Source organism: Dipodomys merriami, unplaced genomic scaffold (assembly GCF_024711535.1).
Source record: "Dipodomys merriami isolate MVZ:Mamm:240054 unplaced genomic scaffold, mDipMer1.0.p SCAF_12, whole genome shotgun sequence".
Taxonomy (NCBI): Eukaryota; Metazoa; Chordata; class Mammalia; order Rodentia; family Heteromyidae; genus Dipodomys; species Dipodomys merriami.
The window spans coordinates 18,665,893-18,683,356 of NW_027202493.1; the positions used below are offsets into that span (position 1 = coordinate 18,665,893).

Genomic DNA, 17,464 nt, shown 5'->3' on the forward strand with positions numbered 1-17,464 from the left:
CTTATTACAAATGTATGTTAACTCAAAAGCAAAAGAATAAAAGACAAAAATAATTGGTATCTGGTGCAGACTATCAGGGCTAATTATTAAATGAACTAAGAAATTTTGCTTTTGAATTTGATTTTAAATGGTGACTAAAAAAGTCAATCTTGGGATCTTCTTTCCTCCTTCTCTCCCCTTTTTCAAACAGTGTTTGGTAGGTTAATTGTGTGTGGTGTGTAGTCTGAGTATACACATGTATAAAACATCCTTTGAACATTCTCCTTCAGGATTCTTGTGCTCTTCTACTCTTCCCATTGATTGGGCTCAGTTGTTAGAGCACTAGCCAGTGAGCAGAAGCATCAGTCCCAGTCCCTGTCTCTGACCAAAAATAAAAATCCAATTTTATAGAAAATGGAGTATAATAGTGGTTGCTAGGAAAGGACATGGGAGAAATTACAAAAACAGGTCAGAAAGGGATACCAAAACATGGACAGGAGGATGTAATTCTTATTTTCTATATCACAGTAGGGTAGTTAAGCATCATGATTGTATGTGATTTATTTGGGTCTGGGAATGTGGCTCAGTGGTAGAGTGCTTGCCTACCATGCATGAAACCCTGGGTTCTGATTCCTCAGTACCATATGAACAGAAAAAGCTGGAAGTGGTATGGGGCTTAAGTGGTAGAGTGCTAGCTTTGAGCAAAAGAAGCTCGGATAGGGCTGGGAAGGTGGCTCAGTGGTAGAGCGCTTGCCTTGCATGCCTGAGGCCCTGGGTTCGATTCCTCAGCACCACATTAGCAAAAAGAAAAAAGTGGGACGTGGCGCTGTGGCTCCAGTGGTATAGCGCTAAGCCTTGAGCTGAAGAGCTGAGGGACAGTGCCCAGGCCCAGAGTTCAGGCCCCACGAGTGGACCCCCCCCCAAAAAAAAAAAAAAAGAAACTTGGATAGTGCCCAGGCCCTGAGTTTAAGCCACAAGACTGGCAAAAAACGAAACTCCCCCAAATATATATACATACATACATTTACACACACACACACACACACACACACACACACACACACACACACACACACACACGATGTATTTAAGAAACAATTAGGACAGTATGGAAGTGGTAAAGCAAAGAAGTGATAAATGTTAGAGGAGGTGCAAGTATTCATTACCCTAATTCAATCATTAGGCATTGTCATGTGTATTTAATTACATTGTATCCCATAAAGATGTACAAACATGTTTTAATAAAAGTTTCTATACATGTGGAAGGAATCAATGATGGTACTGTGTCTTGAAGAGAGACAAAGTCTTATTTCTAAACTTGCCCAGTACACAACTTTCTGGACTTCATTACTATTGCTAATTAATAAGTTTATTATAAAAGTAAAATTTGCATGATATTAACTGAATAAAATTAAGTTTAATGTAGGTATTGTTAAGTGTAGGATGTGTTAGATTACTAAATTAGAATAAGATTGATTTGTTTTTATAACCACTATAAGCAAATAGAAGTAACAATGAACTTTTGCCGGGCACTGGTGGCTCACGCCTGTAATCCTAGCTACTCAGGAGGCTGAGATCTGAGGATCATGGTTCAAAGGCAGCCCAGGCAGGAAAGTCCGTAAGACTCTTATCTCCAATTAACCACCATAAAACTGGAAGTGGCCCTGTTGCTCAAGCAGTAGAGCGCCAGTCTTGAGCTGAAGAGCTGAGGGACGTCTCTCAAGCCTAGAGTTCAAGCCCCACGACTGAAAAAAAAAACAAAAAAAACCCCAATGAACTCTTGATCAGTATTTTACTAACACATCTATAGTTTGCAGAAGTAAAGAGGTTCCCAAATACATGGCAAATAGATTTAAGTCTGATGATGGAAATGACTGTGTTCTACTTAGGAAATACTTTACTAGTTTTAGTTTACAGCAGGTATTAAACTGATTTTTTTTTTCTTCAAATATGTGGGCTTGTGATTGAAGCCAGAGTCTTATACATGTTAGGCAAACATTCTACCTATGAGCTATATCCCTATCTTTAAAGTACTTTTTCAAACAGTGCTTCATATAGACAAATCTTTGTGCTGATACTTATATTAATTAACATTAATTTCTTGAGTCCAGAGCCTGTGAGAATTCTGTAAATGTGGTTATAGTCCTAGTATGTCACTTATTCATAGTCATCAGATGAATTGTTTCAGGAAAATGAGGTAATTAGAGAATGATTACTTTAATTCTTTTATTAAAACAAGTTTATAGATCTTTGAAATATTTTTTGAATATACCTCAGTAAAGTAACTGATAGTGGAACTAAGAACATTGAAGTTAAAAGATTAATGTTTGTGTGATTTATTTTTTTTGTGTGTAGAGAAGCATTGGAAGTGATTCTCAAGGTAGAGCAACAGCTGCTAACAACAAACGTCAGCTTAGTGAAAACAGAAAGCCCTTCAACTTTTTACCTATGCAGATTAATACTAACAAGAGCAAAGATGCTGCTACAAGTCTTCAAAAAAGAGAAATGGTTGGATCAACACAATGTAAAAAGTTGTTTGCATCTGCTTTAAGTAATGACCTTTTACAAAATTGTCATGTATCAGAAGAGGATGGGAGAGGAGAGCCTGCAATGGAAAGCAGTCAGGTAATGTGTTTCTTTTGCTTATTTTTACAAATTTCAAATGTACATTTTTACTTACCAAATACCAAATGTTGATTTCTAGTAAGAAGTAAAACTGGAATTTGAATGCAGGGACTCAAACTTGTTTGAGTTGCCCATTCAACTGGTGCCTATTTAGGCTTCCAGCCCTACTTTTTTATTTATGTATTTATTTTTTTGCCAGTCCTGGGGCTTGAACTCAGGGCCTGGGCACTGTCCCTAAGCTGCTTTTTGCTCAAGTCTAGCAAGTGGTGCTGTGGCTCAAGCACTCTACTACTTGAGCCACAGCACCACTTCCAGCTTTTTCTGTTTATGTGGTACTGAGGAATTGATTCCAGGGCTTCATGCATTCTAGGCAAGCAGTCTACACTAAGCCACATTCCCAGCCCCAGTCCTAGTTTTTTAAATTGCTGGTTATTTTGAAGATGGCATTCTGAGACTTTTCTGCCTATGCTGGTTTCAAACCTCAATACTCTGGGACCTAGCTTCCTGAGTAGCTAGGATTTCAGGCAGGAGCCACTGGTGCCTGACAATACTGTTTTTCTGAAAAGCACTTTCAAAGATATTTATAAGGATTTAATTGCTATGAGGAAGACATATAAATGGGCAATTTGTTTAATAAATTTTACATATAAGTTAAAGTTTTTAAGTAGTTGTACAGAGGAGTTTCCATTAAATTTTTTTTTTTTTTTTGTCAGTCGTTGGGCTTGAACTCTGGGCTTGAGCGCTTTCCCTTAGCTGTTCAGCTCAAGGCTAGCGCTGTACCACTTGAGCTACAGCGCCACTTCCGGTTTTCTGGTGGTTTATTAGAGATAAAAGTTTCATGGACTTTCTTGCCTGGGCTGGCTTTGAACCATGATTCTCAGATCTCAGCCTCCTGAATAGCTAGGATTACAGGCTAGGATTACAGCTAGGATTACACTGGCGCCTGGCTAAAATTTTTTTGTGTTTAAAAATTTCTTCCATATTTTTTATTAGCACCAGTTGTATAAGTGGGTTTCATTTGAGATGTCCATATATGCATAGTGTAGTGTACCTTGATCAGATTTACCCCTTCCATCACTTTACCTCATCTCCTCTTATCTTCCCAAACCAATTTCAGTAGGTTTCATTGTTCAATTTTCACATAAATAAGTGATTGAAATTTTTAGTATTGTTAATTATGTTCATGTTAAAGTTTGTTTTGCTCACATATTTTGCATATATAAATTTATATGATAAACCTATATGTATTTTTCATTCTCTTTAACATTTGCCCTATAGATTGTAAGTAGGCTTGTTCAAATTCGTGACTATCTTACTAAAGCTAGTTCTATGCGAGAAGACCTTGTGGAAAAAAATGAAAGATCTGCTAATGTTGAGCGTCTTACTCATCTAATAGATCACCTTAAAGAACAAGAAAAGTCATACATGAAATTTCTCCAAAAAATCCTTGTAAGTTTTGGACCTTTTAAGTAATATATCAAGTTGTTTTTTTATAATATATGAATTATATACATTAGTGACATTCTGATGCCACTCCAGAATATTTAAAAACTTGTGACATCCATTATAACATTTTATTGCCCTTTTTAATAGTTGTATGATTTATACCACTAAAATATTTCAGGCTAGAGAAAATGAGGAGGAGGATGTTCGGACTGTAGATTCAGCTGTGGGATCTGGTTCTGTAGCTGAGAGCACATCGCTAAACATAGATGTGCAGTCTGAGGCTTCAGATACCACGGTAAGCGGCATTTTGGTAACTAAAGTACTGGAAATGAAGTTTTAAACGTTCCTCCATTTTTCAAGATGATATCTTATAGATATTCTTTAATAAAAAATTTATTCTGGGGAAGAAACCCTCAAATTGTTAATGCTGTATACATTTCTTAAACATGGAGGTTTAAAACTTTAATGTACAAGGATTAAAAATATAGTGATTGAATTGAAAATCTAGTCATTTCTGAACTTCAACATAGAGAAACATTGTTTCTCTGGTTTTGTTTAGCACAATTTTCCTAATTTTAAAAAGCATTAGGAAAGGTAAAATTCATTGTGGTTCTGATGACTATTAGTAATCAGTAATAATAGTAATGACTGCTAAACACATAGTCAGCAAGAAGTCTCCATGTTCATTTGCCATGGACCACTCTTTAAGAGTTTTCCTTTTTTAGATAGTAATACTGTAGCAAAATCAAATGATCAAAATGCTGAAAAAAATGACAGTAGGACCAGGACAGTATTTGCATTATTTTCTTACAGTAAGAAATACACTTTAATTCTTTACTGTAATATGAAATTTATAAAAATACTGTCCTTTGAAAATACAATTTTTAAAGCTTTCAGCAGCAGTTTGTAGATTAGACTTAGTTCATATAAGTTAATATGTTTCAAAAACTATTGTTTCTAAGCATATTTAACAGATGTGCCTATAATCATGCCTTAGTAAGCTTAGATCTTATTGCCAAAATGACTTTTTCTTTTGAAAGGATTACCATATATATTTCATTGTTTTTGAAGTACGTTCCAAAATGCTACTCAGCATTAGGAAACTGAGGGTTTGTTTCCTTTTAGTATTGACCTGAATAGTTTCTTATCTGCCTTTTTTGTCTTCCCTGCTCTTTCTAATTTAAGAAGGAAATTTCATTTTTTTCTCTATCGTATTTTACCAGGAAATACTTAGAAGGGATTGGTCCAAAGAATTGTTGAAAGTTGATTCCATTGTGGGACAATGGCTTCTATATTTACAGTAGTATTGAGAATAATTTCTTACCTGTTAGTAGAAATAGAAGGGGTAGTGTATGTAAAGGAATTTGTTGGGGAAGTGTGGGAAATGGTATAATTAATTATAATTTATCTGTTAGTCTAAAGTATATACCATGGTGAGAATTACTTTCATAGTAACAAAATCATGACATGAAAGTTCATTAATATGTATCAGAATAAGCAGTTTTGTATACCTTAGAAATTGTTGAGGAATTGTTTAAGTATAATAAGCAAGAGGTTAGTATAAAGAAACTTCAAATCTCACTAAGTAATTTACTACCACGTAGGAATGGGTGGATTGCTTTTTTTTTTTTTTTCTGTTGGTTGTGGGGCTTCAACTCTGGGCCTGTGCACTGTCCCTCAGCTCTTCAGCTCAAAGCTAACGTTCTACCACTTGAACCACAGCACCACTTCTGGCTTTTTCTGCTTATGTGGTGCTGAGGAATTGAATGCAGGCCTTCATGCATGCAAGGCAAGCACTCTACGACTGAGCCACCTTCCTAGCCCCTGGATTGCTTTTTAAAGAACGATGGACCAAGAAATTTTAGTATTTATTTACAGGGCTGGCTTAAGTATTAAACAGAACTTTGTATTAAGAAAATAATATGCTAACACTATTTAATAAAGAAGGCATCTTTTAGTCTGAGAATTTGACTGTGCATTTTAGACAAGGGGATTGAACTTCACAAGAAGCTTATTGACGTTACTACAAGTCCAAAAGGGAAAGGTGACAGACTTCAGAATGACAGGGAATTGAAACCTAATTGGAAAATATAGCCGAAAATGTAGATTTCCCTTAAAGGTATACTTCACAGTATTAATTTGGGAAGTCTGTACAAGAGTACCTCTTTTGTTCATATTTCTTCTTTATTGCTTTTCTGTTTTTGCTATTATTATTTTTTTGGTTGGTCATGGGGCTTGAACTCTGGTCCTTGGCTCTTCAGCTTAAGGCTAGCACTCTACCACTTGAACAACAGCGCCACTTCTGGTTTTCTGAGTGGTTAATTGAAGTCTTACGGACTTTCCTGCCTGGGCTGGCTTTGAATGGTGATCCCCAGATCTTAGCCTCCTGAGTAGCTAGGATTACAGGCAGGAGCCACTGGCGCCCGGCTTGATAATATCTTAAGTATATAAATTATTAACTTTATTAATTACACTAATTTACATTAATAAAATGCTGTCCCTTAGTCTTTTTTTCTACATATATATATATACATAGATTATTAAGTGTCTGATTTTAATAAAGAATTTAAAAAATAATTAAATGTCATTTTTACAATCAAAGCCTTAAAATATAGAACACATTCTGGAACTTAGACCATCAGTTCTTTGTATCTGATACTTGAGTTCATCACAATGATATTTTGTCTTTCTGTGTCATTCATGAAAGAAAAGGAAAACAGAACAAACTATTAGCTTTCCTTTCTTTGTAAAAAGAAATACTTTTGTTTATTATCTTTTATGTGGTTGTGCAAAGGAGTTGCTATATAACAAAGCAGTTTAAGAATATAATGTATCTTAGTGTTACCCCTTTTAACACTCTCACTCATTTCCAACACATCTTATTTTTCTTATGTTTGTATTTATGTTGCTGTTAGAACTCCTTTCCATTGTTTAGAAAAATACTTAATTTTGTAGCTGACTTGTTAATATTTTTAGGTGTTTCCTTCATTGCTTAAGCTTTCTTTTAGTTTTTGGTGATTTGCATAAAGAAAGTCAAATTAACTTTAAAGAAAACTACATAATTCCACTTGAGACAACTTGTTCTATCTACTAAAATAGCATTTGTAAAAATGTTTATGTTCATTTGGCAAGAGCAGAGTACTTTCTATTACTAATAGATCAGTCCAGGTGAGCTAAAATTTCATTAGTTTAATTTTGAGTTTATTTCTATTTTATTAAGGGCTGATCATTTCCTCTTTTAGATATGTATATATCTATATGTATGTGTATGTATATATAACACTTTATATATATATAGTTAGTGGTAGTGGTGGTGGTGATTGTGGGACTTGAATTTAGGGCCTGGCCACTGTCTCTGAACTCTTTTCTCGAGGCTGGCACTCTTCCACTTTGAGCTACATTTCCGGTGTTTTAGGGGTTAATTGGAGGTAAAAGTCTCACAGAGGCTTTTCTGCCCGGACTGGCTTTGGACTATGATCCTCAGATCTCAGCCTCCTGAGTGGCTAGGATTACAGGTGTGAGCCACCAACGCCCAGCTATATTTTCTTTTTATGAGAAATATTAACCTCTAGATATTTTGACAGTTTGTGTGTTTTGTTTTGTCTTTCTGGCTTCATAAGAGTTTGAGGACACAGTTTGATAATCTGCTATGTACATGTTTAATTACATAAAATGCTAATAGGCAAGGGCTGGGAATGTGGCTTAGTGGTAGAGTGCTTGCCTAGCATGCATGAAGCTCTGGGTTCGATTCCTCAGTACCACATAAACAGAAAAAGCTGGAAGTCATGCTGTGGCTCAAGTGGTACAGTGCTAATCTTGAGTAAAAGAAGTTCAGGGACAGTGCCCAGGCCCTGAGTTCAAATCCCAGGACTGGCAAAAATAAATAACGCTAAGCAAGAGGTTTCTCCCAACAATAAGCTAACTGCTTATTTTTAAAGCTAGTGAAATTTGAAAGGAACAAAGTTCTAGGTTACTTATGGTATTCTTTGTAAATTTTTGTCTTTTTTAAAATTTTGTTTATAGTTAATAGGTAGTACATCATAGTTTCTATTACTTTCCTCCCTCCATCCTTAACAGGTTAACGTTTTTGCCTTTCTGCTTTTACGTTTCTTTGAGAAGTATCTTTACAAATGAGTATTACTTTCTTGAATTTGCTTGAAGTTTATTGCAGATTTTTAAGGTTATCCTACTGTAGATTTTAAGGATTCAGTACATTAAATGATTTTCTTAGAAATTAATTCCCACCACCTTATTTTATTTTGTCTGCTAGGAGGGGTCTGCCATTCTCATTATCTTGTCTTCATTTTCTCCTTAGAAACTTCAAAATGTAATGTTCTGTTGGAATAATAGAAAAAAAAAACAAAAACAAAAAACAAAACCGGTAGATCTTACTGAGATTCAAGGGTAAAAACTATCTTTGATTTGGGAGTTCAATATGAAAGTACTAATATCTAGCTATACCTACAAAGGCAGATTCTATCTTAGTGAATATGTTATGGACAAATTTTGTGTAATTTTACAAAAGAGGCCTTGCAGAAATACCACACTTCTGTTATTTTCTCTTGGTATTATTTTAATCATTTCTGACTACCTTATGTGAACTCACCTGGTCTCACAAACTAACTGTGCCTCTTCTGAGATTATGTGTTAACTTAGGTATTTGGAACCCAAGCACATAATTTTGTGGCAGACAGTATGGAGGAAAGAGCACTAGAGATTTAGGATCCTGACATTGCCTAATTATGATATTGGATAAATTAAAGCTTTGTTTTCTGTGTGCTTTCAGTTTCTTTTTACATGAAAAAAATCGGTGTATATATATATGTGTGTGTGTGTGTGTATATATATATATATATTTTTTTTTTTTTTTTTTGTCTGAAGCTAGCTATAAACCTAAGTCTATCTGAAAAATTACTGGAGAAGCCCCCAATTTAGAGGAGGAAATGAAGACAGATTTCCTGAGATTTTACTGTTTTTTTTTGTTTTGTTTTGTTTTTTGGTTCTGGTTGTGGGGCCTGAAATCTGGGCCTGGGCGCTGTCCCTCAGCTCTTCAGCTCAAGGCTAGCACTCTACCACTTGAGTCATAGTGCCACTTCCGGCTTTTTTCTTTTTGCTTATGTGGTGCTGAGGAATTGAACCCAGGGCCTCATGCATGCAAGGCAAGCACTCTACCACTGAGCCACCTTCCCAGCCCCGATTTTACTGTTTTATATATGTGCAATTTAGGATTTTATGCCTGAGTATGTTTTTGAAGGGCTAGCTGTAGTACTGACTTTCTAATTACTATATTTTTGTCATGTTCTTATTCCTAGACTTTTTTTTGTACAATTTAGTGTGGAGTAGGTGTGTATGTGTGTGTGTGCGCGTGCCTTAGCATGTTTGTGTGTGGGTGTGTGTGCTTTGCATTCTTGTTTCTTTTTTTACTTAAGGCTGGCACTTGAGCCATACCTGCACTTCCAGCTCTTTTGCTATTTAATTGGAAGTAGCATCTCACGGACTTTTCTGCCCAGGCTGACTTTGATCTTTGTTCTTCAGATTTCAGCCTGCCAAGCAGTTAGGATTATAGGTGGGAAGCACTAGTGCTTGGCTCTAGTTATTGTTCAGCTCTAGTTATTTCATTTCATTTCCCTTTCTTTATATTGGGTCACAGTCCTACCACTCTCTTGGTTCAGCTTTCCAAATCTCAATCTAGAATGTTTATATGGGTGTAAAAGTTAGTAAGTAGTAATAAACCTCTACTAAACATCCTATTTCACCCTGAAATACTCTGTGATATGTTTTTTTTTTTTGCTTTTGTTGACTTACTAATTTTCTTTTTTTTTTAATTCCAAGTCACAATGTAAAATGTTGTCATGGTTACTTTACCTTATTCACAATACTGGTGAGTTCTTGGGAAATGAAGAGGCTTTACTTTTCCATAGTACTGGTGAGGGATGTCACCCAGAAGGAAACTTCTCTTGAGCCATCTATTTTCTCCATAATTTCTCTAGAAATCAGATGTGCACAGAAAAAGTAGACTTTTAAGTGAAATTACTGAACTTTTTATACCTATATTAATTTTAGGGGAAAATCATTTAAATTTTTAACAAAAAAATGTTCAACAAAATACTTTTTAACAAAATTTAAAATTGACAAGAAAAGGAAAGTTTTATATAAATAGGTAAAATCATAGGACATTTAAATTTTTAATGGTAGTGATGAAAAGCCACTATGCTTTGTATTTCATGCATAATTTGACTTGTAGTTTATTGAATTCATGTTGTATTTTTGTTGGGCCTTTTTACTTTTTTTTTATTGTGAAAATACTGTACAGAGGGGTTACAATTACATGGGCAAGATAATGAGTACATTTCTTATCAAGCATTGTAGCCTCCTCCTTTGTTTACCCTTCCCATCCTGGGCCTTTTTACCTCTTAAAGCTTCATTTTAAATTGTTTAAAAATGATTATTCAGAATATAATTTTTTTTCTTTTTGTTGAATCAAGGGCCCTCGTGCATATTAGGGAAGTACTATACTATTGATGGTCCCTTTAACACTGCCCACTTGATATCAATGATTTCTTGTAATGATGTTTTGTGTCTATATAATCCGTTACTTGACTTTTATACATAGTGGTAAGTTCTTAGCATTTTGGAGAAATTTGGTAGTATGTACTTTTGTGTCCTTACAGTCAGCTGATTAAGCATAATTTAAGAAAATCAGTGACATACATGATTCAAATTGTAAATTTTTGTGCTTTCTTATATACCTAGTAATATGAGGCAAACAAAAGCCTTTTTATGCTTGTCAAACAAAAAAATGCTATCTAAAATTTGTTTCCTTTGTTAGAAGTTAGTGGGTTTGTTTATATTCTGAGATTCTTTTAGGAAGTTTTTCTCGTTTTGAAAGTTTAATCTTTTTTTAATCATAGAAAATATAATTTGCTACTATTTTATGGAATATGAATCTCCCATTCTTTTGTGTATACTGTAGATAGCACTTTTTGCCTTCTTTGACTTCCAATTTTCTGGTTTTCTTTTTCTTTCGTTGATACACCTTCATAAGTCATCATAATAATTACTGTGAAATTACCAAACACTTAACATGGCAGGCTGTCTATCGTCATTCTATTCGTTTTTTTAATCTACTAAAACTGTATTTACAGTTGTATATTTAATAATACATGTATGAATGTACTTTGCCATTGGTAGTTAAAATAGGATTTTGATAGATATAAATATTACTGGTTTTATTTTCCAGGCTAGAGATCCTCAACAGGAGCCTATTGAAGAGATAGAAAATTTGAAGAAACAACATGATTTATTAAAAAGAATGTTACAACAACAGGAACAACTTCGAGCTCTGCAGGGTCGACAAGCTGCTCTTCTAGCTTTGCAACATAAAGCAGAGCAAGCTATAGCTGTGATGGATGATTCTGGTATGTTACAGCCTTAGAATATTGTTTTTATGTGCAAGGCTCCATAAGTAATTATATTGAAAATTTGGATGCTGCTATTATGAGATCATGATTGTTGACTGGTTTAGAAAACTGTATGTGAGGCTTACTCTGTCCTGTGCTTTTCTCTGGTTATGCAGAAAAAGTTGCAGGGACATCTGCTGGCCATCATACTGTACCGTGCAGACAGACAGCTCGCTCTCCTTTTCTTCAGAGAGTACCCTTAAGAGGTAAAAAGGAGGCTCTAGTTCTGTGGTTTTGTACCTTGTGTTGATAGGGCTCCTAGCGTTCTCCTTTCCTCCCTTCCTTCTTTCCTCCCTCCCTCCCCCCCTCTTTTCCTCCCTCCCCCCTCTCTCTTTTTCTCTCTCTCTGTTGATTGTCATTCTTCACTTTCTTCCAAAGGAACTATTAAGGAAGCTTGGTTTGATGGTATACACATGTAACTCTAGGATTCAGGAGGTTTAAGGAAGAGGATTTAGAATTAGGAGCATCCAGCTGGTTGCCGGTGGCTCACACCTATAATCTTAGCTATTGAGGAGGCTGAGATCTGAGGATCACAGTTTAAATGGCAGGAAAGGCAGGAAAGCAGGTGAGACTCTTTATCTCCAATAAACCATTAGAAGACCAGAAGTGGCGCTATGGCTCAAGTAGTAGAGTGCTTGCCTTGAGCTGAAGAGCACAGGGTCAGTGCCCAAGCCCAGAGTTCAAGCCCCACTACCAACAAACAAAAAAAGGATTAGGAGCATCCTGGGACTCATGGCAGGACCTCTTCTCAAAAAGGAACGTAGAGAAACTTATTAATTTAGTTCAGTGGTAGAGTACTATTGTGTGGCCTTAGGTTCATTCCCAAGTACCAAGAAAAGTAAACATTTAAAAAAAAAAGGAAAAACAAACTTTGTTAGGAAATGATTAAATGTGTATATTTAGCATTCAATATTATATATTAAATATAGTTGTTTTTTTTTTTGTTTTGTTTTTTTGGGTCCGGTCGTGGGGTCTGAACTCTGGCCTGGCCACTGTCCCTCAGCTCTTCAGATCAAGGCTAGTGCTCTACCACTTGAGCCACAGTGCCACTTTTGGCTTTTTTCTTTTTGCTTATGTGGTGCTAAGGAATCGAACCCAGGGCCTCATGCATGCAAGGCAAGCACTCTACCACTGAGCCACCTTCCCAGCCCCTACATACAGTTTTTTATAGTAGTGATTTTGATCTATAACTATATTTTATTCCATTTTCCTGAGACTCAGAAATGTTCATTCTTTCCTTCTTTTGTTATAGCCATGTATCATTTATGTAAAAATCACATTGAATTCTTCAGTATTGAGTCTAATTATAGTTTGTCTTACTACATTCAAATTTTTCATTAAAATAGGATTGTTATTAAAACTCAGGGGTAAGAATTCTTTTTATTTTTAATTGGCAAATTGGCAAATACTTTTTTGTCAGTTTATGGAGCACAAAGTGAGAGGAGTTTATGATCTACTCTTCCCTTGGCTAAGTTATGGTTTTAACAGTCTATTACCATTTTTTGGTAATACTGGTGATTAAACAAGGACCTCATGCTTGCTAGACAAGGGCTTTTTCTCTTGATCTATACTCCTAGCCCCTCTGTCATTGTATTCTAATAGTGATTTATCATCTTCCAGTGTTTCTTTTTTTTTTTTGCCAGTGTTTAGGTTCTTACTGAATCTTCCTGTTTGATTATTTAATTTACCCTGCTGTGTTTGTTAGGTATTTAACCTAGTCTGCTATCTCAGCTAGTTTACGCTGTTAACACCTTACTTAATTTTACCTTTTCATTTATGAGTTTCAGTTAACTTTCTTTTAAGGTTAATGTGGTGGAATATTCCTGTAACTATATGATTATATATAGAAAAAAACTACAGATTTTCCCCCATTTAATTAGAAAGTCCAACATGTTACTAGATTTGACATTTATATTTAGGAAATAATTTAGGAAAAACTAAGTTTGCTTGTTTTTTTTTTTTTTTTTTTGGTCCCAGACCTAGACTTGATCTTAGGGCTTGAGCACTGTTCCTGAGATATTTTGCTCAAGGCTAGTGCACTACCATTTTAGCCAGAGCTTCACTTTCAGCTTCTTGGTGATTAATTGGAGCATACAAGTCTCATGGAACTTCCTAGCTGGGGTGGGTTGAACTGTAATTATCAGATCTTAGTCTTTCTTGAGTAGTTAGGATACAGACATGAGCCACCAGCACCTGCCTAATTTAAATACTTTAACATTATTTTAATATAGCTATAATATAAATAAAGATTTTATAGTAATTTTGAATGCTTATGTCTTACTTGCTTTTTAACCACTCATTGAATGTTAGTACACAAAGATTTTATTCTTATTCCAGTTTTATAGAGAAGAAACTCAAAATAAGATTTCTGATATACCTATACTTACATAGGATTTTAGAGTCAGATATCTTGAATTTTAGGACAGAGGTTGTTTTGTTTTGTTTTTGTGCCAGTGCTGGGATTCAGCTTAGGGACTCTCAGTCTTTTTTATTTTGTTGGTCATGGGGCTTGAACTCAGAGCCTGGGTAAGGTGCTGTCCCTGAGCTCTAGGCCAGTGCTCTACCACTTTGAACCACAGTGCCACTTCTGATTTTCTGGTGGTTAATTATAGATAATGGTCTCATAGACTTTCCTATCTAGCTTTAAACCATGATCCTCAGATCTCAGCCTCTTGAGTAGCTAGGATTACAGGCATGAACTATCAGTGCCCAGCTGGATTCATAGTCTTATTTAGCTTTGTCTCATATAGCTGGAGCCTCTACCATTGGAGCCATGCCTCCAGTCTGACATTTTGGTGGTTAATTGGATGTAATGTCTCTTAGTCTCTTCTGCCTGGGCAGGCTTTGAATCTCAGGATCTTTCAGGTCTCAGCCTCTTGAGTAGATAAGAATTGTATCAGCACTCAGCTAGAGGCTTTTACATTTCTAAATGTGAAATTTGTATTCCATACACACATACACACATATATACACATACAAAAACACACACATATATATGTACTTAAATATTATATTATCATGCATTAGGGAATAAGAGTACAATGAACAAGAGATTAAATTTGAATTTATTATATATATTTATTTATTTGCTGGGTATGGGGCTTGAACTCAGGGCCTAGGTTCTGGTCCTGAGCCTCTCTGTGCTCAAAGCTAGTGCTCTACCACTTGAACCACAGTACCACCTCCGGCTTTTTCTGAGTAGTTTATTGGAGATAGGAGTCTCATAGACCTTGCTGCCTGGACTGGCTTTGAACCACAATTTTCAGATCTTAGCCTCCTCAGTAGTTAGGATTACAGGTGTGAGCCACCAGTCTAGCTTTATATACAATTTTTAAATTTTAGTAATGTTAAAACAGATTTGCTACTGTATTAATGAAATTTTCCAGGTAAATACTGCAGTAGTTATATGAAAAGCAAGTTTTTGTAGTATTAAACCTTCTGAGAGATGACACAACTACGATGAAAGTTACATAAGAGTTATTTAGACTATAATTTCTGTCTTTTCTAAAAATTGTTTATACTAATACATGTATTTTGTCAGCCCTGTGATTCTAACTATATTATAGTCAGTGTCTCCCTTACAGCTAGAAAGTTTTACAGCTAGAAAGTTTAGAGTGGTAAAAGGGCGCCTGAGGACGTTGAATAGTATAGTAGTAACTGTTAGAATTGTCATCAGGAAAGTGCTTTTTTGGAAGAAGACAAAATCCAGGGTCTTTTTGTATGATTTACTTCACAGCCAACTACAATGAAATACCTATTTTTGTAGGCTTATGACTAGTGGAATTTGGCTTGCTTTTAGAACATTATATGGGATACAGCCAGTGTTCATACTTATCAATGGTTACAGTGCTTTTGCCCTATGAGTAGTCAAAAAAAAGCCAGTATTTCTTAATAAATCAAATACATTTGCCATTTTAACCTTTACAAAAGATTACCAGCTCATGTAATACAGCATTAGTTTTATTGGAATAGTTGGAGATTGAGACATGTGAGGACATCTGTAGTTTTTCAATATGCATTTTACCCATTATTCCCTCCAAAGAACTGATAGACATGCTATACCACTCTTCATCATTGAGTCACTATTGTTAATCGGAGTGTAATAGATCATCTCTCTTCGTATGTCGAAACAGAAAAAGACCCATCCCTCCTTGTATGTTGAAACAGAAAAAGAACTACTCTAAACGAGTTTGCATTTATCTTTTTTTTGGTTAAATAGAAACTTCTAATAAAATGATTTACTGACAAATAAGAGCATAAGCTGGTTTATAATTATTAGTTTGCTTTTTATTTTTTCTCAAAATTTATGTCCATGTCCTAAAAGTTGACTTACATTAACCAGTAGTTGTTCATTTTCTTTCCAGTTGCTACAGAAACTTCAGGTAGCTTATCTGGAGTCAGTATCACATCTGAACTAAATGAAGAATTGAATGATTTAATTCAGCATTTTCATAATCAGCTTCGTGATTCTCAGGTAACTTAATTTTTTAGTTTGATAAGAGTTTATAATTTTATCATAATAGTTACTCTCTTGGCACAATTGTTAAAAAATTAATTTCATGGAATCTTTTTACTTTTAAAATTATGATTCATAGTATTTGAGTGGCCTCCCACCCTTCATATGATTTCATTGCTGTTTTTACAGGGACTGTATTTTGAAATATTCTTTTTGTTTGTTCCTAGAATTCATTCTTGTCTAGAAGACTGGATGGTCATAAGCTTTAAGACTTGAGTTAGGTTTAAGTCTTTGTCCTTGTATTTTACTAACAGTTCCAAGGAAGTACCTTTTTTTTTTTCCTTTTGATACAGTCTCACTGTGTAGCCTAGGTAGGCCTTGAACTCTAGATAGTCCTGCCTCAACATGGGATTTTATTTTCACTGGAAAACAAGATTGATTGAAGATGTAGTGTTTTCTTTCTTCTTGCTAACTGAAACTAATCATTTTAGACAGTTATTTGGCAATACTTAATAATTTTTGTGTATTGACTCATTACAGCCTATGCTAAAGAAACCCAGATGCTTACAAGAGGAGAAGTATAAGAATATTATGACATTATATTAATAGCAAGACACCAGAAACAAAATAAATTACTGTGAACAATAAAATGAATTAATTCTATGAATACAGGGTGAAAGCCTACATAGCAATTCCAGTAATTAGCTAATGAGTGAAAAGTTTAAGAAGCTGAGAAGCTGTTGCTTACTTTATTTTTTATTAGTACACATAGAGATGTTCCCAAATAAAAATATATATGAGAAAAGTATTCTTGAAATTGTCCATTTTGTAATTCTTTTTGGCATTACTTGAGACTGAGTACTAAAAGTCTGCAAATATAGTTTGGTTTACCACCCTAGTCCTTCATTTTTTAGTTTGTTTTTCAGATAATATTTTGTAATTTTGCCCAGGCTAGCCTCTCCAGTAGCTGGTATTACAAACATATACTACCACTTGAAGGCTAGCCTTTAACCACAATCCTTCCATCTTCCCAAATAGAAAAATTTATCGCACATAGTACCATGCCAGAAGGAGTTATTTCCTGAAACCACTTTTTTTTTTTTTTTTTTTTTTTTTTAGTTGCCCTGGGGATTGAACTCAGGACCTTGTGTTCGCTAGTTTGGTTCTCTACCACCTGAGCCACTTGAGCCATTTGAGCCACATAACCCTTCATAAGTTTTCTTAGGAAAGAAGAGGAGGGCTGGGAATGGGGCTTAGTGGTAGAGTGCTTGCCTAGCATGCATGAAATTCTGAGTTCGATTCCTCAGTACCACAGAAGAAGCTGGAAGTATTCCTGTGACTCAAGTGGTAGTGTGCTAGCCTTGAGTCAGAGAAATTCAAAGACAGTGCTCAGGCCCTGAGTTCAAGCCACAGGACTGGCAAAAAAATAAAAACAAAAGAAAAAGAGGAACACAGAGGAGGAAGTTTGATAGGTTGGGAAGTTAAAGTTTAGAGTGGT

General features: G+C 35.2%; 1 protein-coding gene across 10 annotated transcripts in view; it reads left to right on the forward strand.

Annotated features, from left to right (window-relative positions):
- The window catches only part of Pcm1 (pericentriolar material 1), a 100,476-nt gene that overhangs the window by 6,521 nt on the left and 76,491 nt on the right, over positions 1–17,464 (forward strand). For 5 of the 10 annotated variants that reach the window (XM_070016329.1, XM_070016335.1, XM_070016332.1 and 2 more), the window contains exons 5-10: positions 2,335–2,604; positions 3,883–4,053; positions 4,229–4,345; positions 11,291–11,468; positions 11,627–11,716; positions 15,875–15,984. In XM_070016329.1, coding sequence (XP_069872430.1) covers positions 2,335–2,604; positions 3,883–4,053; positions 4,229–4,345; positions 11,291–11,468; positions 11,627–11,716; positions 15,875–15,984 — 936 coding nt within the window. The remainder of the gene's footprint in view (positions 1–2,334; positions 2,605–3,882; positions 4,054–4,228; positions 4,346–11,290; positions 11,469–11,626; positions 11,717–15,874; positions 15,985–17,464) is intronic. The other 5 variants (XM_070016333.1, XM_070016334.1, XM_070016337.1 and 2 more) reach the window with 3 other exon arrangements.